Genomic DNA, 21,596 nt, shown 5'->3' with positions numbered 1-21,596 from the left:
GAGCTGCACCCGGGTGTGACAGGGGAGCCAGTGTGTGAGCCGAGCTGCACCTGCGTGTGTCAGGAGAGCCAGTGTGTGATCCGAGCTGCACCTGGGTGTTACAGGGAAGCCAGCATGTGAGCAGAGCTGCACCCAGGTGTGACGGGGGAACCAGGGTTACTAATAACTTGTGAACGGAGCAGCACACAGGTCTGATAGGGGTACCTGCGTGTGACCCAAGCTGCACAGGGATGTAACGGGAATCAGTGTGTGAGCCAGATTGCACTCGGGTGTGACAGGCCCAGGGAAGAGGAAAAGCTTTGTCAGATGTCAATCCCTGGGAAAGAGCCCTAGCCCATGCTTCGAAGCAAGAATCCAAGTACTTGAACTACTCTACCACATCTCAAAAGCTAAGATGCAGGCACTTTTACAAACATCAAAACATGGGGCTAGAGGGATGGCTCTACAGTTAAGAGGATTAGCTGTTCTTACAGAGGACCTAGGTTCAAGCCACGGCACCCACATGGCAGCTTATACCCATCTGTAAACCCAGTTCTGGAGTATTTGATGCCATCTCTGACCCCACCCCCACCCCAGGCTACAGGCATGTACAACGTGCACTTATATTCATACACATAAATGAATCTTAAAAAATACTGAAAAATTGAAATATATGATTTCCATTCTTCTATCATGGAAGCTGCTTCATGGTTTGAGGGTGAAGACAGTGAAAACTTTAGTTTTTTTTTAATTTGTGTACATGTATGTACGTGAAGTGTATGCTTGAATTTGTGTACATGTATGTACGTGAGGTGTATGCTTGAATGGGTGGTATATGTGCACATGTGTGTGCATGAATACTTGTGTCCACGCCTGTCGTGAGTCCGGAAGAGGACACTGGGTGTCCTGTCTTGGCATTTTCCATCTTATTCCCTCGAGGCAGGGTCATTCTCTCCACTCGGAACTACGCTGACCACTAGCAAGCCCCAGCAATCTTACCGTCTTCATCTATAACTTCCTTCCTATCCTTCTACCACCCCACCATGGATCTTCTTGCCTCCACTGTACTCCCAAGCCCAGCGGCATATGTGTGATCCCACCTAGCTTCTTAATGGGTTCTGGGGATTTGAACTCAGCTCGTCAAGTTTATGCAGCAAGTGCCCTTACCCACTGAGCTATCTCCCCAGCATTGGTCAGTTTTATAAGTCACCATAATAGGCAGTGGGGTTGGGAGCATAAGGGGGAAAGATACAATTCTAAGGAAAGCTAGGAGAAGAGCAGAAATATAAATAACTGAAATCGAGTTATATACACATAACAAGGGACAGACACAGCAACTTTTCAGACATACCAACTTTTCAAAACCTAAGACATGAGTGAAAACACTCAAATTGGAAGATTAGCATATATGCCTGAGAGGCACAGGAGGGAAAACGAGCAAGGAGCCATATCTGAGCAGAGCCGATTGCACAATCAACGCCTAACTTCGTCTCACGCTCGAGTGCTCATGCCCATGATGGATGACTCTGCCTGAGATCAGTGACTATGACAGGCTCCTTACCTCGCTGCAGTCATCAGCTGGGAGGCGTGACGGCTTTGCTTCTTCATCTAGTGGCTCGAGCACTGTCACCTCTGCAAACTCTTCCACAGACTCTTGAAACTCGGGTAGAGATCTTCGTCCATAACGCTTGCCACCTCTAACATATTTGGGCTGAGCCTCTAAGCAGTCTGGACAAGGAGACAAGAGTTAAGGCCACGTTACATGAGAAGCAGCTACAAGCTGACGCTTGTGGGATACAGCCCCCAAATAATCCAGCCCTGTGGGCCAGCTGTGGTGGCCAGAGGCGCGTGTGAGTCCTCAGGTTGGGTGCAGCGAGGTTTCTACTTCTGATGGTCCGCAGTACCTGCATCCATGCATCTGTGAGTTACAGAAGCGATGATAGCAGAAAGAAATGGGTTGAGAAGCTCATACTAAGGTCAGGAGGGCTGAGCATGCATTGGTAGAGTGCTTATCTAGCGATCACAGGGTCCTGGGTTCGATCCCCAGCACCCTGTGAACTGGGTATGGTGGTCTTCCAGTAATCCTGCCCTCAGGAAGTAGAGGCAGGAAGTCCCGCATCTTGGTGTCCTCAGTTACACAGTGAGTTCGGAACCAGCTGGGGCTACAGGGAACTCCCTACCAAAAAGGGGATACAGGAGTTGATAACATTTGATTTTCTTATTTCTTAAGCTGGTGGTTTTAAGCATAGGAAGGCAAAAGAAGTAGAGAAAGAGAAAAAATATCTAACCAAGAGACAGCTTCTAGTAAGTCCTGGACCTTGTACAGTTCGGGAAATTAGTGTCCACACCAATTAATATAAAAACATCCTCCCTCCCACTTTAGGGATCCCTTTATCAACTGTTCTACTTTCTGATCTACCAGATAAGCAGAGCAGCACGAAAACCAAGTGACACTGAGAAATCTAATCAATTATTGACAGCTCCTCACTGCTGTGAAACCTGCCATCAAGATTTCATTATAATATTATAAAATTAAAAGCTATGGAATAAAATAGTAAGTGGAAGGCCACATTAAGAAAAAATGCTATTGCTGGGCAGCGATGGTGCACGCCTTTAATCCCAGCCCTCAGGCAGAGGCAGAGGGATCTCTCTGAGTTCGAGGTCAACCTGGTCTACAGAGTGAATTCCTGGACAGCAGGGACTGTTACAGGGAGAAATCCTGTCTTGAAAAAAAAAACAAAGAAAAGAAAGGAAAATGGTATCCTGCTTCTTTTGTTTTCAATGTCAATGACCTGTAACTAAAAAGGGCCATGCCCAAGGGAGTTATCTGACCTGTAACTAAAAAGGGCCATGCCCAAGGGAGTTATCTCCGTCTCTGAAGAACCCTGGTGTTCCGGACCACTTCTCAAGTTCAGCAACTACCACTTTCACTTTCGCTACCACCAGCCCTCCCACCAAGCACCCCGTCTACAACCAGCGCCTCTACTGCTGCCCCAGGCGCCACGTCCTCCGTGACCACCTCCACCAGCCAGCCCCTCACGCTCTACTCTGAAGCTTTAAAGCAATAAAGATAAATACTTCACTCCACTCAAATGCCATCCTCAAGATTTGCAAGTGCTTTGCATAGTTTTAGGGGAAATAAAATATTCTATTAAAATACACAAGACTGGCAATGATCTATTGCCTTACTGTCTGTCTCTACAGACACACTGACTTTTGGGAGGACACACTCTAGGTCCTGTTTGAGCATGACAGTCTGAGCACGCTCCAGAACTCAGACACAAGTGCTTTAAATGACATGTGTACATAGATCATCAGGGCAAGCGTGTGTAATCAGATATGAGCTGAAAGAATAAAAACCCTTCTTTAACCCTCAATGGAAGCATGGTTAGGGTGGTGGACTCTTACTTCAGCATCCCTGGGAAGGCAGATCCCTGTTTACCTGTCCACCTTCCCCCTGTGTCCTTCCTTGGTGCTCACAGATGCAACCAGGAGCATTCTGAAATGTTCAGGAAAGCTAAGAGTGAAGTATTTATGATAGCTATGCAATTTCCAGCAATATTAATATACAGCTCTTTATAAGTCCCAGCCAAGACATTCCATTAGATGGAGCGATTCTCTTCCAGGAAGTGTTTAAGCATACACAATTTGTATTGAAAACAGCATGCACACTTGAAGGTACCTTTCATCAGAAGTGAGTGTGTCAGCCTGTGTGTGTTCAGGAGTGGCACAGACACCGGAGCTCCCGGTTGGCAGCTGACACCCACAGGTGCTGGTCAGACAGGAAGCAATGCAGAAGCATCCTTAATTTATTAGGTGGTCTTAAATTTTAGTGGCAGACACAGGATACGCCATTAGTGACTATGAGGGCTTAGAAAGGATTAATAGGGAAATGTATAACCCAGGGTGTTCCAAGTATGAGAATTAGGTTGTAGCTGGGGATAGAAGAGGCAGCGGAGTTCTTATTGTGAGGTGCACTGCTTCTAAAATGAAAAGTATGGGAAGTGACAGCCTCTGCAGACTCCACCAGGGATGGGGTTCCTAAGCTTACCTGTGGGTAAAGTGGCCCCCTGTCTATTAACTCTCCCGTCTGTGATGGTAGGGAACATTGATGGGGCCTAAACACCTCTCCTTCTAAACAACAAAAAAATGTGGGCCAATTGTGAACTGCTGGGAAATAATGTGAATTTGGGGGTTTACTTATTTACTTATTCTTTTTTAATTTCAGGAACTTTAAAACCTCTTAAATTATATTTTATTGTAATAACCAATTGCAAGAAAATTTTAAGATTACTTCTATAAATCTATATATGTATATATAGAGAATCAATATGTGTATATACACCTACACACATATCTAATCAGCTCATGTGTGTGTGTTTCCAGCCCCTAAGCAAACTTTACTAGAATGAAGATGTTAGCATGCACATAAAAAAGGTGGATTAAGCCGGGCGGTGGTGGCGCACGCCTTTAATCCCAGCACTCGGGAGGCAGAGGCAGGCGGATCTCTGTGAGTTCGAGACCAGCCTGGTCTACAGAGCTAGTTCCAGGACAGGCTCCAAAGCCACAGAGAAACCCTGTCTCGAAAAACCAAAAAAAAAAAAAAAAAAAAAAAGTGGATTATTACGGATTCCTTGTCAGAGTTTCTCAAACCCCACATGGCTAATACAAACCAGGCCACCACAGCAGTTAGCAACGGTTACCCCTCGGCATCACGCACTCACACACCCCTCTTCTGAGAACATCAGCATCACTTGGCTTACAGGAGGGAAGGAGAGACCCTGCAAGTAAGAAGGTCAACAGCCTTGGCTGCAGGGAGCCTTTGAGAACTATGAATCCCTCCAGCGAAGTCAACTGGGCGTCCCAAGGTAACAGCAGCAATCCGAACAGGAGGCCACTGTGGAACTTCAAGGTATCCTCAGACGCTCAAGCTGAAAAGCACAGGGTCTGCCAGCATAGATAGCACTTCTCATGAGAGATGCCGCCCTGGGGCAAAGCTGATTTATTTTGGGAGTGTACCCAGAAGTGACAGTTTCTTGGGGTTTCATTCGGGAATGATTTTCTTGATGCCAGATAATGCAGGGGTTCTTTGGTTTATGGAGAAAAGAAACTGTTTTTACCTCAGGGCTTCCTTCAGCATAGGCCAGACCTCCAGGGGAAGGTGTGAAGGACAGTCCTTCTCTGGAGGCTCAGCTGGCAAAGAGCCCGCTGCACAAGCAGGAGGACCTGAGCTTGGACCACCAGAGCCCACATCAAAGCTGGGCCTACAACCCCCCGCTCTGGGTAGAGTGGCAGCAGAGGGTCCTACAGCTTTGCTGGCCTGTCAGTCCAGTTTCTCAGAGCTACACCCCTCTGAAGGAGCTGCACCGGGTGAGTAAGAGTGCAAGAAACCCTGTCTAAAAAAATCAGGTGCGGCCGGGCATTGGTGATGTACCCCCTTTAATCCATGAAAAGGAGGGACCCTCTAAGTGATAAAATAATCACAACAAATGTTATCATCATTGCTGATACAAACAGTGATCACTTATGCTGTGCTACACACATTCCTTCTTACTGCATTGCTAAATATCTTAACATGCATTATCTTTAGGAGTTGGAGGCCAGTCTGGTCTACAGGGCAAGTCCCAGGACAGCCAGGGCCTCACAGAGAAACCTTGTCTCAAAAAACCAAACCAAAGGGGGAAAAGAATAAGAAGATGAGGAGTGATAAAGGAAGACACTCAATGACAACCTCTGGCTTCCACGTGCGTGTACACACACCTATGAACATGCACACACTACATATGAAATAAATAAATCATAAAATAAGACAATAAATAATATTCGGGATTAGAAAAGCCTGATCCCTCTTGAGGGGTCTCTTCCATCCTAGAAAAGCTTAGAGAAGGGTCCTGGCTTTGAGGCAGTACCACCTGGCCTAGTTTGGATGTCTGTTTGCTCCATAAACCAAGCACCCGGTTAGAAGTAGGTAAACAAAGAGAAACCTGGATTTATGTCTCTAAAGATCCTTAAGTAAGGTGGAGAAACTCACAAGTTCTACAAAGCAGGCAAGAAAAAAAGATGTTGAGTGGGGAATTCAGAGGATAGAGAAAAACAACACCCACTCATTTCTTCTCCACCTAGGAGGCCGACAAAGCACACATGCCTCATCTCTATTCTATAGCTCATCATAAGAGGAGACGCTACAGAGAGGTGGCAGAGGCATGGATGGCGTGTGACCAGAAGGCCCAGCACTTACAGGAAAAACTAAAATTGAGGTACAGTGCCTCAGACAATGGTACCCCGAGTGGATGCTCCTGTGTCAGGAAGAGAACAAGACTCGTAGCCTTGACTCCTCCGCACCTCCCAGAAGCATGAGGAACAATCCTGTGTCTGGCTCACTTTCTCTCCCTCCTAAAACTGGATCACCACCTCCGTGTGCTGCTGGAACACTCACCATCTCTGGAGTCTCAATGCACTGGTCTTGCTCAGGCTTTTCCCTGGATGCAGGGACCGAATTCTAGAAGCAGCATCTACCCTAGTCCTTAGCAAGCTGGGAGATGCTCCTTGCAGGAGGAGGGACAAAAGCACGCACGTGAGGCTCTGATTGGTTCTGCCGGATCTGGAAGTCTTTGAAGCTGGCCAAAAGCAGCAGAGGAGTAAAGTGCAGTGTGGTAACGCCCTGGGCCAACTGGGCCAGCTCTACAGTCTAGCTCAGCCAAGGAAGGATCTGTGGCCATGAAAAGATCTGCACCAATAGCAATTACATTGCTTCCCAGGGTTTGCCGGGAGGACTGACCGCATGACCTACGTGAGGAGGCTCCACAGCTGTTGCCACGTTTCCCTGACAGGATCTTCCCTGATGCTTAAGGCTCAATGGAAAGCTTTTTATTCAAGGAACTTCTTGGCACAACTTTCACGGTGTCTTTCCTCCTATGCTGTCACATAACTCATACTGACTGCAGATTCCAATTTAACCACGGCCAGTCACGTTTCTCTACAAGCATCTTTGTGTGTTAGGATTCCCTGTCTGCTTAGACTGTAACACTTTCTGGGGCATCTGTGTTTTATGGGAAGAACATGGGCATTAGAGCCAAATAAACCTGGGGTGAGATACTACCACCAGGATCTTGGGGGTTAGGAGTCCTTAACTTCATGAAGGCTTCATTTCCTAAAAGAGGGAAAATACGAGTGTCTGAGTGTCTGTGGAGCAAGGTCACGGTCCTGTCCGGCCCGCTCCTGTCACGGGAGTTCCTCCCCGAATTCTAGCCCTTCCCGCCAAGGCTGCTGTGGAGCTGCTGGCAGCCTGAAGCCATTAGCGTAGGAAGAGGTAGGTACCCAGCGGTGGGCACCTGGCTGAGCAGAGTCAGGAAGAATATCCCAACCTTCAAATCACAGCAGATCTCCTCAGCCTCACTTTCTTCCAACAAGTCAGATTTGAGGCCAATGTCCAATAAGACAGTTCAGCTCAGAAACCAGAGCCCTGATCTTGACCTGATCCTAACTTTCTCTTCCCTGTTAGCTGTTTCTCGCTTTGTGGACAGGCTGCTAGGAGCGGATGAGCCAACTCTCCGAGACTCCCGTGTCTTTCAGATCCCCTGTGCAGAAGCCTCCTTCCACACACCGCAATTAAAATGAAACACACGGGTACCAAGTACGTTATTTCATTATCAAGATTCTCAGCACCCTATTTACTAACTTCAAGTAACATACGTATTTGTAGGACACTCTATGGATTTTTTTTTAAAAGATTGCCTTTTATCCTCAGTAAAATCATCCGAACAATAAGCAACCTTCTGTGGCATTTTAATAACTGCTTAGACCCGGATTATACACATAAGCCACAATTTGCCTACTGACATACTGCCAACATTTTCTTACTCGACCACACACACACTATCCAAAGTGAGCATCCGTTTATACTTCATGCGCATCCATGATTATTTGTGCATCATGAGATCTGAGAGAAAGCATTGATTAGCGAAGAGCATCCTACAGCTCACAGCGAAGGCTCTAGCATCTTACCTGACCGCCAGTAGGCACGCGTGTGTCCAGCTTCACACCATGCAGAGACCATCTTTTGTGTTTAAGGTGGGAGGGGCTCGCTGTATAGCCCAGGTTGGCCTTGCATTTGTGTCCCTCCCACCTCAGGTTCCTCAGCTGTCACGTTAGGATGACGGGCATGCACCACCATGCCCAGAGACAAACAGTCTAGCACCCACCTCTATGGTGACTGATGAGAAAACTTCTGATCCTTACAATCAGAAGAGGAGAGCCTATGTTCTTATCTTAGGAAAAGAGCAGACAGAGACAAACCTCTGAGCTACATGTATGATGGCTTACCAACTCTGCGGCTAGACTCCAGAGCTTGGCCTAGCACATCTGCACGCAGGCACAAACACATCTCTGATCACTGTAAATCAGGATCTCGCCCGATGCCCAAGAAACCCACTCTGCTGTGTAGTTGCTAAGCGAATAAAAGGGCGTGTTGGCTGCATTTATGGCTTTTTGACAACTAGGGAAAACAACTGCAATTAAATGGAATAGCACCCGGAACATAAAAGTTCTGTAACAGAAACCACCACCTGCCAGAACAGCGCCTCATCCTGTTTTCCTGGTGAGCGGCTCTTCCAGGCTGAGCTCTCCCCCTCCCGCCAACAAAGGAGAGGCATTTCAAGGGCTTCTTGCATTATGCTAACATTTACTTCACATCAGAAACCTAGTGAAGATGCATCAAAAAAAAAAAAAAAACCAAAAACCAAAAAACAAAAAAGAAACAAACAAAAAGCCAAGATCTCTAGAGACTGAAGCCAGGAGTGTGTTGGCGCCATGCAACATAGTGCCAGGCTAGTATTTCCACTACAACCGCCCTCCTCCCCCCATAACCCAAAGCCATTACAAACTGAATAACTAGTTAATAGGTTGTTGCCCCCTCTTATTCCAGAAGCATGACTTAAAGATTAAACAGCACACACAGCTATGAGGGAGTCCCACCACTGTCACTGCCAATCAGCCTGGAAGCTACAGAGGACACTAGAGCATGGACAGTTTTCTCTCCTGCCCTTATCTAAGTTTCGTTGTCTCCTTTGTCACTGTTCTTTTTACAGGAAAAAACTACTACCGTCTTAGAATTACAAAAGCCAGAGTTATGAAGATGCTAAAAACCGCACAAGAGAAGTTATAAAGGGCAGAGCCCAAGACTATGAAGTTAAAAATAACGAGTTAATTCCATAGCTCTTCAAATCCCGAGAGCTTGGCTTTGTATTATTTATGTGCAACTGCCTTTTATTAGGAGACAGAAGCGTGAAACACTGAGCATCTGCCCTTCAGAAGAACTCTTCCGTGTCAACTTATGTTAAGTAAAATCTTAAAGAATGAGAAAGCTAGTGTGTGTGGCTTTCTCCACAGACTGAAATAACGCCATTCAGGCATTAGGAGACAACATAAGTGGCCCTTAAAGCTGAACGGGGTCTAACCACTTTTAGATACCAGCTGATCTAAGACCATAAGGGTGTGATGTATGAGGTCACACCATTGAACAGGCTGAGCCAGCATTTTTTGGTTGCAGGTTCTTCACATCAAATCAAGAAGGCTTTTTGAGACTGTTGCCTGGTCGGGTACTACAAGGGTTGATTGGGTTGTTAACTTGAGTGGATTAGGAAATGTGTGTAACTGATTAAACACACGTGTGTGTCTGCAAAAACATTGATAGAGAGGATCGACATGGAAGAAATGGGAACATGGGATGGGGAATGGCCCTCACCCTCCGTGTGGGCTGTGACATCCCTTCCAAGAGTGGCCAGGATTAAAAGAAGTCAAATGAATGAGCTGGAAATGTGTGTGACCCCTGTCTTCCCTTCTTTGTGAGCAAGTGGCTCTATGGCTATTTTTGCTCTCCTCCATAGATGTCAGACTCTAACGTGTTTGGTCTTTCACGGGAACCTAATACCACTGTCTCTCCAGGGGTGGGCACTTCTGGGTTTTCAGTGCTAACTCGGGATGCCTGGGCTCCCTGATTCTTGCCTCTCTAGTACATAAGACAGCCACTGTTGGATTGTCCAGGCACCACAGTATAAGACCACCTAGGAGACTCTGTTTTATAAGCAGTATTTCTATCTGCACACACATATGCACATCCCTGTGGTCCCCTTTCTCTAGAACACCTGTCTAATACAGACACAGGACGTTTTGTCTTCCAGGACTCTTGCTGCTATCAGCTCATGACTCTTGGGGCTTCTCAGCCTGGACACCATAGCCCTGTCTTTCTAGTCTCCTCCACAGTCTTGTCTTTTCTCTCCAAGACCAACTGCATCTCCAAAGGCATGACGAACAGCACATGTTGGTCCGTGTGGTAAGACAGGAGTTAAGTTCTGAGCTCCCAGTGATGCAAGGACTCCCTCCTTGGCAGACTCTGAGATGGGGTGCACAGACTGAGGACCTGCTCATCCATCTGAAGGTTCAAAGTCTTTAAACTAAGGGCTGGAGAGATAGATAGCTCAGCAGTTAAGAGCACGTACTGCTCCTGCAGAGGACTGGAGTTTGGTTGTCAGCACCCGCATGATGGCTCACAATGGCCTGTAACTCTAACTCCAGGGGATCACATGCCTTCTGCTGGCCTCTTTGAGTGCTAGTTACACACAGGGTGCACACACATACACCCAGGCACACACACATAAAAAAAAAAAACACTTAAAACTAGGTTCTGTACATGTGTTGATGACACTGTATTAACTCTTGCCCTGCCATTTATTCATAGGACTTCACTTAGGCTCTGCCCTCCTTTATGCCCCCATTTGGCTTTTTATACAAGGGCAGGGCTCTACCAGTCCTAAATTCTGCAGCCTATCATTTAAGGAGGGATGATAATTACCATGAAGGGGGAGGCAGGGATGAACTCAGAGAGTCTGCTATGCAAACCAGTGAGTCTGGGTGGTAGAAGAATCAGATTCCAAATGGGTGGGGATATGTTTCGGTGCAAAGAACACCCTGATAGTCATGAGTGACTGGCGGGACTAGGAAGACAGAGGCCAGTGACAGACAAAGCAGCAACGCGCAGAACAAAGCAGGGAGTGTGGGAGTCATGGGCCAGGACCCAAGCTTCCTAGTAGATAAAGCACTCAAGGCGCTGGCTCCATTCTGGATTTGTATCCTGCTAGGATTAACAGGGGTTAACAGCATCACTGAAACACTGGCTGAAATGTTGTCCTGTCCACAGGGATCTAACTGTTGGATCACACTGGTTTGGAAACAGTTCTGTCACATGGTGAAATGATTAAAAAAAAAAAAAAGCCTTCTCTGCTTGATCTTGAAAGACTGGCCCAAGGGATGGCCATTGTCTGTGCAGTGTGGAGCCCACCTGGAGTACTGAAGCCACCCTCTGCAGCTAGCGCTGTCAGTCTGACTTTCGGGCAGTTTCCAAGCTCATGGTCATCCTGCAGCTTTTGCTATTGCTGGGCTCCAACACAGCACAGCCCTGGGGTCAGCCTCCCCATGTGTGGTCACTACAAACCTGTATTTTGACAGTGACAATTTTTTATCAGAAGACAGTATGGGTTTTCAGGAAAGAATGGTGAAAGTGTCATGTGGATTAATGCCACGGCTGCCCCTCCCAAACCACGTGACAGCACAGGACACGGAATAGTTTACATTGCCTATCCTCATATTAGCCCAAATTTACCACTCTATCCGGGGCTCCCAGATCTTGCATAATTGCTATCAAGGTAACAAACTTTTAAAAATCAATAATACCAAGAAGATATGAGATCCCACAAGTAACGGAAGTCCATCCATATTCCGGCAGTGATCACCTATGGACATCCTGCTATTAGCCTAAAAGAATGCAAAACCTTTCCCCCAGGCTCAGTAGGAACTTCCAGGAAGTTGTTTCAAGCCCTGGGTCCAGGAACAGCCTTACTAAGGGTAGATAACTTGGTTAAAGGTAAAGCCCAGACGCGTGACCCAAATCTGGAGCATTTTACAAAGTACAGCAGAGACCCAGACTCCTGGTGAAGAGAAGAAATGAGTTCCCATCTGTGTTCCACATAAACAGGTCACAGTAAAGGACTCCACGAAATGCTAATGATCTCTGCTCAGACTGGACTACAGTTTTTTGTTTGTTTTCTTTATCTAAAGTCAGGTTTACAGAGGTGTAATTCTTCTAGTACATTTTACCCCTGTATGGGTGGGGAAAGCAAGTATGATCACAGTATTCCCATTACAAGAGACAGAAGTTACAGTAGCCTTAACATTTCCCGATGCTTCATTTTAGCTGGAACCTGTCCCTAGCCCATATCAATCAAATGACGTCATAGTTCTCTATACTTAAATATGAGTTTCTACACTTTAGAATTTCCCTCAAATATTTATCACATTTCTTTGATTTTAAAGCATATATACACTGGTGCCAGATTTGAACACTTAAATTAAAATACATTTAACCATCGATAACATTTTAGGTTATATTTGACAACACTTTTCTCTTTTGAGATGTGTAACTATATATCTTACAATATATGGAAGTCTTTAAAAAAACAATGAGATACAACATTTATTCTTCTTTCATGACAGTTACTTAATATTTACTAAGGCTAAGTGTTCTTCCAGGTGCTAGAAATATTGATACTCTGTATTTCTTTTATATGTATATATTGAGAGTGGGAGGGAGTCACACAGACATCATTAAACCATCATTGGCCATGTCTATAAGCAGAGGATTTTCTGCTCAGTGGGACCATATAGAATTCTCTCTTGATGGCCACATTTCTTCTTCCAGGAAACTTTTCCCCAGATCATTGCTCACACAGACACAGGAAGTAAGGCTGGAGGAGCTATCACTCAGCTTCATTCTGCTAGAGCCAACAATGAGTTCCTGTTATACCCTGACACTTGCCTGGGAATAATCCAATGGTCTCTGCCACAATGTGCAGCTGTGGGAGAGAAGTCTCATTTTAGTGTTTAACAGCTGCAAGGCTTTCGAGATGATAGCGAAAGAGAAGTCTCTGGAAATAATGGCCCCGTCTATGAAGAGCAGACGTCCCAAATCCTCCACATGCATACTTCAGGTCCTCACAGTTTTTCCTCCAGAAAAATTTTCAAACTTTTTTGGGGAGGAGGGAAGAGCTGGGGATTGAACTCAAGGTCCTGTGCATACTGGGTGAGCACTCTATCACTGAGCTATATTCCCAGCCCACGCCTGGATAGCTTTTAAAGGGGATTACAGAGAAGAAACGTCAGTGCTCTTACCTGACTCCTGAAAGTGCTCTTCTCCGGACAGAGTTCTAGACAAGATAAGTATTAGCGCTTCTTTAAATTGGTCAAAATGTACCTAAAAAGCAATTAAAAATAAATTTAAGATCATCTCCCACAGCCCCAAGAATGCAAATCCATCTGCAAGGCATCTGTTCCCAACCTGACAGCCTTGAAGCAAATCATCACCCACGTCTGTTCTCTTTTCCCTTTCTCTCTAAAGCATGGGAGGAAAGACGGGCTGGTCCTTACTGGTCTAAGAAGAAGGATGGGCTGGTCCTTACTAGTGTCCAATACCATGAACACTCCTGTGTTTATACAAATACGAATATCTATAGCTCCCGGGGAGAAAGCGAAGCTACAAACCCTCTGTACACTCAGGAAAAGATACGTTTTTAACTCTCAACTCCTTTTACCTTTTAAATAAGATCAGAAGAAAAAGGCGTTAGGTTCAATGTCAGGAAAAACTCCCCAAGTAAATGACCCCTTGTCATGTTGGCCATAGATACTTTGATCTCGAGACAGAGTAGAAGGGAATAAACACTTTTGAGGAAAAACTTAATACAGTTTTGCCTGGGGCAGGTATATAATATTTATCTCCCAGATCCCCACGAGTATATAAACAAGCGAAATTCAATGTTAAACACACAGGAAGCAAGAAGCCCGAGACACCCTTTCATCAGTTCATAAATCTATAATAAATCTATAATTGCCTTGACCAGCATGAGGAACCCAGCCTGGCTTAGGGGAATACCCGTCAGAAGTGCTTACAAGGGTAAAAGTTCTACTACACCTTCAGTTTCTGTGACCTTGGCCTGGGACAGCAGGGACAGGTGATATTTCTAGTCAACATAATTCTAGTCTGAATGTGTGGCGCTTCCTTTCCCAGAATTCTATACAGTATAAGACAAGATGAAAGCTGGTAAGTGTGAAATTTGTACCACTATGGGATCCTGTGAATGCCATTTCTCAGCACTGGCAGGTGTGCCTGGCCTTTGACACTGGGACACAGTGTTTTCATCCACAAGGCTCATACTTGAGAACAACAATGGAGTTGTTGTTTTTTTTTTTTAATGGGAAAAAAAATCCCAGAAATGTTTTAAGTAAGTTTATGATTTTTGTGTTGGGCTACTCACAGGGTATGCATGGATAGACATTTCAATATAGAAGATAAATAAATTGAAAAAACGGTTCCAAATTAAATTTTGGAACTCAACAAATCGTATCAGTTATCTAAACACTGGCAAAGTTCAAGGACTGTGGCATCTGCACACAGCACAGGAGAGCAGGAGCCCATTTCGAGACTGAATTAGGAGTCGGGTTTAGTGGCTGCAGCCGGCAGCTCAACCACTAAAGAGACCACAGATTTGAAGTTTTCCAAAGTGACAGAGTAAGTTCCAGGCCAGCCTGAATAACAAACACGTCCATTGTGGTGCGCACCTTTAATCCCAACACTCAGGGATACAGGCAGGCGGATCTCTTGTGAGTTAGTTCTAGGCTGGCCTGGTCTATAAATCTAGTTCCAGGACAGCCAGGGCAACACCAACCCTGTCTTGGGGGGGGGGGGGATAGACTGTATTTATAATTATAATTATAATTTGGTAGTTCTCCCAATGTTGATAGGAATTTTACTACATTTTGATTCATTAAAACTTCACCCAAATTATATTCCTTTTAGAGCTTAAAGTTTTTTTTAAATTACTTATATTTATGTGTATATATAAACGTGTGTGCCTACTTGCTTGTATGTGGATGCAGGTGCCCATCGTGGCTAGAAGAGGGCATTGGAGCTTCTGGAACTGGAGTTACAGGTGGCTGTAAGCTACTGGGTATAGGTACTAGGAGTCAAACCCAGGCCTTCTGCAGGAGCAGCAAGTGCTAGCTATGGAGCCATCACTTCAGCCCCTATGTTCCTTTTAGATCACGTGGACTTTACTTAATATCCTATTGTTGTTAAGAAGTATAACTTGATGGTTTGATACATGTATAGATTGGGATAGTCACCACATCAAGTGATGCAATGTCTTCATCACCTCAGTTACATGTTTTTGCATGTGTGTGTGCACGTGTGTGTATGTGTGTTACCCTCCAGCAAATTTCCTGTAATTGTGGACTTTTGAAGTCAACATGCTAAAGAAACCATGAACAGAAGTCTGCCCAGGGAAGCAGAGCATCTGCTAAAGCAATAGGTTGGTCCATGAAATAGTGAATCAATTGCAGGAGTGTAAGCTGTGCTAATTTGGGGTTTGCTGCTGACAAATCATCTTCAAACCTCAGGAAGAAAGAAGCACACGGTCCTGGCTTCAGAAATGGACTCAGGTAGGCACAGTACCACCCGGGTGAACTGGAGTTCACCCCACAGCCAGTTTAGAGCATCACACATCTGGGCGCTCAGTCCAGCTGACAGGGGTCTCCGAATCGGGGAGGGTCTGCTGCCACTGCCCTCTGTGCCCTGGCTAGCTTGCTGCTCTGAGCTTTATTCTGATCTGCAACACTGGGGCTCTCTACCAAACATCTCTTATGATTCATCTGACAAGTATGTATTGAGCAGCCGCTATGTGCCAGACACTAAACCTTAGTAACACAGCAAAGATGAGACACAATCTGCTGTCTTCAAGAAATTCAGATTCCTAGGAAATGTCAGAGGATGTCAGGCAGGTACTGAAGAACGCTGCACGCATTTATGGTTTTATAACACTACTTCCCGAAGCAGTGCTAGGGAGGTACAATAAAAAAATTACATGAAATGTCTAGAACATTCTAGGACTCAGTCAGTCCCCACAAGTGGTGGTTAATACTAACATATATAATCCTGGATTGACTGCTCCCAACACAGAGAAACAGGGTCATATTTGAAGCACAGAAGAGGGCTGCCCGAGTGACGTAGTCAAGTTCCAAGAGGGTAGGAAGGCAGTGGGGAGATCCTGGGGCCAGTCCACTCCAGAGAGCCGTAGAGTTGCTCAGAATTAGAAAAATTGAGCTGGTCTGTCGTATGTGGAGACCCCTAACTTTGAGTTTCCTGGCTTCATTCCTTCATAGAGGGCCCAGAATGAAGCCTCTCTCTCCCCTATCTGCAGTGATGACCTAAACAGGAGACCTACTTGAAAGGGGGGCATTTGTCCTGAGAAATTCAAGCCCTTTCTATGGGACTCTGCAGGTCTCTGTGGGGTTTCTAAAGGTCTGTGTTGATAGTTATAGATGAGTCTTTCTGGGAACAGGGCGTGGTGATGAATGCCTACAATCTTGGGAGGAGGAGGCTTGAGAGTTCAAGGTCAGCCTCAAACTTCAGGGAGGCTGTTTCAGGCCAGCCGAGTCAAATGAGACTCTGCCTAGGCAGGTGGATCTCTGTGAGTTTGAGGCTAGCCTAGTATACAGAAGGAGTTCCAGGACAGCCAAGGCTACCCAGAGAAATGTTGCTTCAATGCCCTATCCCCCTCCGTCTTCCACACACACACCCCTGCCGACCAAAGAAAATTCAGCCTTCATTGCTGTTCGGTGCTGACTCTTCAGTAAAGTAGAAGCTAAGGTCGCCCTGGGGTCTACAAACCTCCCCAACACAAGGCACAGGCATCTCTATACTCTGGAATTACTTCAAATCAACGCCAAAGGTCCTCTGTGGGGCTCAAGTCTCCCTGACTACAGCGCAACAAGTAGAAGCATTTGGGATGGTAGGTCCCTAATCTCACAACCCCGATTATCTGATTATCTACCATATGGCCTGGCGGAGAGGAAACCAAAGGAGCCGTGCGTGGTTCCAGCTTAAAGTACATCTGTCATGAGAAATGCAGGATAGATAGGGCCAGTGTAGGAGCCCTCAACTAGAGCTTGTTGTTTTAAGATTTAGTTATGTTGGGCAGTGGTGGCACACACCTTTAATCCCAGCACTCTGGAGCAGAGGCAGGTGGATCTCTGTGAGTTCAAGGCCAGCCTGGTCTACAAGAGCTAGTTCCAGGTCAGGCTCGAAAGCTACAGAGGAAAAAAAAAAACCTTAAAAAAAGATTTAGTTACTTTATAAGTATGCGTGTATGTATACATACTTTATATGTATATGTATGTATATATAACACATATGTGCTTGGTGCCCTCGGAAGTTGAAGTCAGAAAAGAATGCTGGGTCCCGCGGAACTAAGAGTTGTGCTTGTGAGTCACTGTGTATGTGCTAGAATTCTAAGCCTGGTTCTCTGCAAGAGCGCGTGTTCTTAGCTACTGAGCAATCTCTCCAGTACCTACCCCCTACACACACGTGCACATACCACATACACATGCATGCATACACGCATGCATGTGCACACAAACACACACACACATTTTTGGTTGTTGTTAAGACAGCATCTTACTATTGACCTCCAACTTACAGAGATCCCCTGGCTTTCGCCTCCCAAGTGCTGGGATTAAAGGTGTTCTCCACCACACCTGGCCCTACTGCTTTCACACAACATCATCCATGACCCAGGACTACAGCCCATAAACAGCAAGCAAAAGACAGACACCGCCAAGGATATAAAGTAACTACTGACATTAACCAGCCTTCCTCACAATGGATGATGTTTCTATAATTTTTTTTAAAAAGCTCTTTTAATAATTCTATGTAGCCTATTTTTTTAAAAGATGAAGTATATGCACTCCAAAACTAATAGGCTGGAGTTGTTTAGTTTTGGGCAAAACTAAACACGCTGCTAAATGAAGCCTGAAGTATCTCTTTTCTACTATATTGAAAAAGCCAATAGGGCAAAAATGATTAAGTACAGTATAATTATGTGTATTATATACTCTTTGATCAAATAAAACTTACACCAATTTCTTTCACTCTCCAATGGTCAATCTACCTCCCCCTGTGTTAGTACCTGGGATAAAGAATTCAGTTGGAAAGTGTTATCCATGAACGTCTCCAATAATCCCAGGTGAGTAGAACCATTGATGGTTTTCTCTAGGCAGCTGGTCTTTGAATTTCACAACATCTACCTGAGAGCCCACCTTTAAGTCTAGAAGATGATTGCTGAGAGAAGGCACGTGCCGTGCTCCTGGCCAAGAGTCTTAGATGTGGCATTCGTGGGGAACCAGGCCTTCTGATGTGGCTCTACCAGAGCCCGCAATCTGCCTGACTTGTGCCCGTTTCACCTCTGACTTGACCTCTCAAGAGAGCCCCACCACTGCAAGTCAAACCTTGGGCTTCATGACGAGCCACCAGGGCCTCAAGACACCCGACCCCTGCTCTCAAGAGTTTATCAGCCACAGTCTGGGGAGCAGGAGAATGATCTGGGGAAGACAGGAGACAAGACGATAGAATCTGGCGAGTACCTGGAAAGCTGGCAGGGTCACCTGATCGGTCACTATGTCCTAGTTGGCCAGCAGGAAGGGAAATAGTGACCCGTTTGTGACTTTGACTTCTCAGACAGTCAGAATTAAAGCTTTCCACAATGGACACAGAGAGTGGTAAATCAATCTCATTGTGGCAGATAAATACAAAATCTGACCTAATGTCACCTATCTAGTTGGTTCCTTCCTTCAAAAAACCTCAGACAGCACTTAGCAGCCGAGCTGAACAATTAGCACAGCTTCGAGCCTCTTTTCCATCTTTATTTCCTTCTTGCAAGGGCAGGCAGACAAGGGGCCCTGGGATTTAAACAGCAGTAAATGCCACATCTTAGATTCCAGGAGACCATCCTCTAACGGGGGTAGGTGACTGCATTTTTTTCCATCAATGCTCATGAATACTGATGTGGCAAAAAGCCCCTCAGGGTTCAACCCAGAATCGCAAATGCTGGGAAATGGCCCCTATTGTTAAGACTCACATCAAAAGTGAGCACATGCACCGTGTGCAGTAACTAAGATGTTTTAGTGCCCTTGTCCAAGGGAGCTTGACTATCATGTTATGTTCGGATTTAGAAATATACAAACATCCAAGGAAATCCAGTCTCACAAGGTAATGAGTTTCCAGGTTGCAGGGGCTCCGGCTGGGACTTCCTCATTTGAATAAGAATTGGTGCCATTCATTTCATAAGCAGCTCTCTGGGCCTCAAAGGGCAGTTGACAGCAATGCTGAAATTACATGCTTGACTAAAAACACACATGACATTTAAACTCAATTAATAGGAAGACTAGTCAAGAGTCTCTTTCTCTAGGTCTCTCTCTCAGTCATGCGTCACCACCCCTTGAAAGAACGCTGCTTTAGGACAACAATTTGCCCCTGTCTTGGAAAAACAAAACAAAACAACAACCCAACCTCCTCTCCCCTCCTAGAAAACAAATCCGATATTGCACACAATCACTCTGTGCAGTCATAGAGACCAAATGCCTACAGCTTCCACAGGGACACAGGTAATATCCAAACAGACCCAAACTTAGAGAATCATAACCAGTGTTTAAAACAGGGTGAGCTAATTAAAGACAGGTGCTACAAAACTGTCATTAAATGCTATTGGTTTGTATCTACCAATCCACAAGGAAACCAGTGACAGAAACTACAGGGCATTGTTAATTGAGATGGGCAAAGAAGTATGGACCTATTCGAAAATAGTCTACGCAAGGAGAAGCCTCAGAACAGGTGTGCTGTGCCACAAAAGACCAGGTTATGAAATGTTTTATTCTCATTAGAACACTGGGGCCACTATGACTTAGCAGCCATTTACTGCAGACAGTGGAGAGGCAAAGACCTCTAAGCAGGTGACAAGTTTTAAACAATACTTTTAGGCAACTATTTGCTTCCAGACAGGTTCAAGGAGTCCTGCTAATGACGGGGAAACTGCAAAGCCACCACCATACACGAGAGCTCCTAGCACATCCGCTCTCAACACTAACAGGCTTTTGTAGAAAAATCATCATAGGTAGTCATATCAAAGACTCATGCTTGTAGAAGGAAGACAGCCGTACAGTAAGATTTAGCCAAGGGCTGTATCTCTGGTTCTGATAGCCCTTTGCTTCACACACTTGGTGCTCCCGTCAGTCCTGGAAGGAAGCTATTGCATTGCTCAGGCTCTGGATGAAGAGCCCAAGGTTTGGAGCATTGAAGGTGACACGGCTGAGAGGTGGCAGGAGCCCGTATCTGAGTTGAGGTCTGGTGTCAAGAACTGCCCTGTGACAGCACGTTGTCTCTACGGACTTGTGGCTGTGGCAGTGGCGGTGGTGGTGGCGGTGGCAGTGAAGGCAGTGTTTAGACAGATGTGGAGAATGACATTCACTTTATTGTTGTTTTGTTTGTTTGGTTTGGTTTTTTTGAGACAGGGTTTCTGTGTGTCTTTAGCTGTCCTGGCCTTGAAATCAGAGATCCTTCTGCCTCTGCCTCTCAAGTGCTGAGATTAAAGGCGTAGTTACTGTAGAAGGCCCTGTGGAGACCTGCATTTAAATGCAAGGGCTGGTGACTCCAGCACCCCAAGCTGGCACACATCTGACCTTGAACAAACCTTAGAAGGTACTAGGATTCTCAGTCACACAGACGAGCCCTGATGACTAAGAGCTGTGATGGACACCGAAGGACATGAGATACCCACTGGCAGACAGGAAGCTACCCATGAAAAGGACCAGAAAACATTGGCAAATTGTAATGAGTTTTCCTGACTCCATCATCTCTGGCTGAGAAATCAGGCATTATTGAAGCAACGCAGGCAGAAGAGAGTGGCCATCAAGCGCGTGTCCTGCCTCCCTTTCCAGAGTCCAGGGTCACCCCTCTACCCTTCCTCCCTGTCACACTAAATACTGTGAGACTTGAATCACAGAATTGGAAACGTGAGTTCATTGTGTGGGGAGTTTGACATAATAGCAAAGTCCAGCAGCTCCCAGATCAGGTTGAACACAGGCATGGTGGAATTTCAGTCAATCCCAAAGGAGACCCTTGTAGAGGAGGGGGTTTACAGAGAGTCATAAAACCAGCATAAAGAATAACAGTTCTCACTACTACAGCTTAAATAGAAGGAGGGTGACACACAGAGAGAGAGAGAGAGAGAGAGAGAGAGAGAGAGAGAGAGAGAGAGAGCGCTCCCACCCCGCTGCAGGCAGTCTGAAGGGCTTCAGCTCAGCAATATCCACAGGAGTGTGATTGCAGCAGGTTATAAATAGGCAGGAGCTGACGATCAAGTGTAATTACATACACTGAGAACGAGTCCAAATAAGCACCACCAAAGCCCTTCTCAATTTCAGATTTACTCTTCAAATAATTAAATATGTGCAAGACAAAGAAACCAGGAGAAGCTTTTAACGACCTGGAAAAAGGGGCAAATCTACCATCCAAACTTAATCGTGACATTCTGAAAAGAACCCCAAGCATGTTGAAATGGAAGGTAGAGAGTAGAGCTAAATTATAATGTTTGCACAGCTATCAAATTTTAATATTAAAACTTTTTTTTTTTTCAAGGCAGGGTTTCCTGTGTAGTCCTGACTGTCCTGGAACTCTCTGTGTA

At 45.6% G+C, this 21,596-nt stretch overlaps 1 protein-coding gene across 2 annotated transcripts in view; it reads right to left on the bottom strand.

Annotated features, from left to right (window-relative positions):
* Positions 1-21,596, bottom strand: part of LOC113456058 (ninein-like) — a 42,024-nt gene that overhangs the window by 4,896 nt on the left and 15,532 nt on the right. For both annotated transcript variants that reach the window (XM_026778983.1, XM_026778981.1), the window contains exons 4-5: positions 13,201-13,282; positions 1,541-1,707 (exon numbers count right to left, since the gene is read on the bottom strand). In XM_026778983.1, the coding sequence (XP_026634784.1) occupies positions 1,541-1,707; positions 13,201-13,282 (249 nt within the window). The remainder of the gene's footprint in view (positions 1-1,540; positions 1,708-13,200; positions 13,283-21,596) is intronic.

This window comes from Microtus ochrogaster, chromosome 1 (assembly GCF_000317375.1).
Source record: "Microtus ochrogaster isolate Prairie Vole_2 chromosome 1, MicOch1.0, whole genome shotgun sequence".
NCBI lineage: Eukaryota > Metazoa > Chordata > Mammalia > Rodentia > Cricetidae > Microtus > Microtus ochrogaster.
This window is presented reverse-complemented; position numbering and strand designations above follow the sequence as displayed.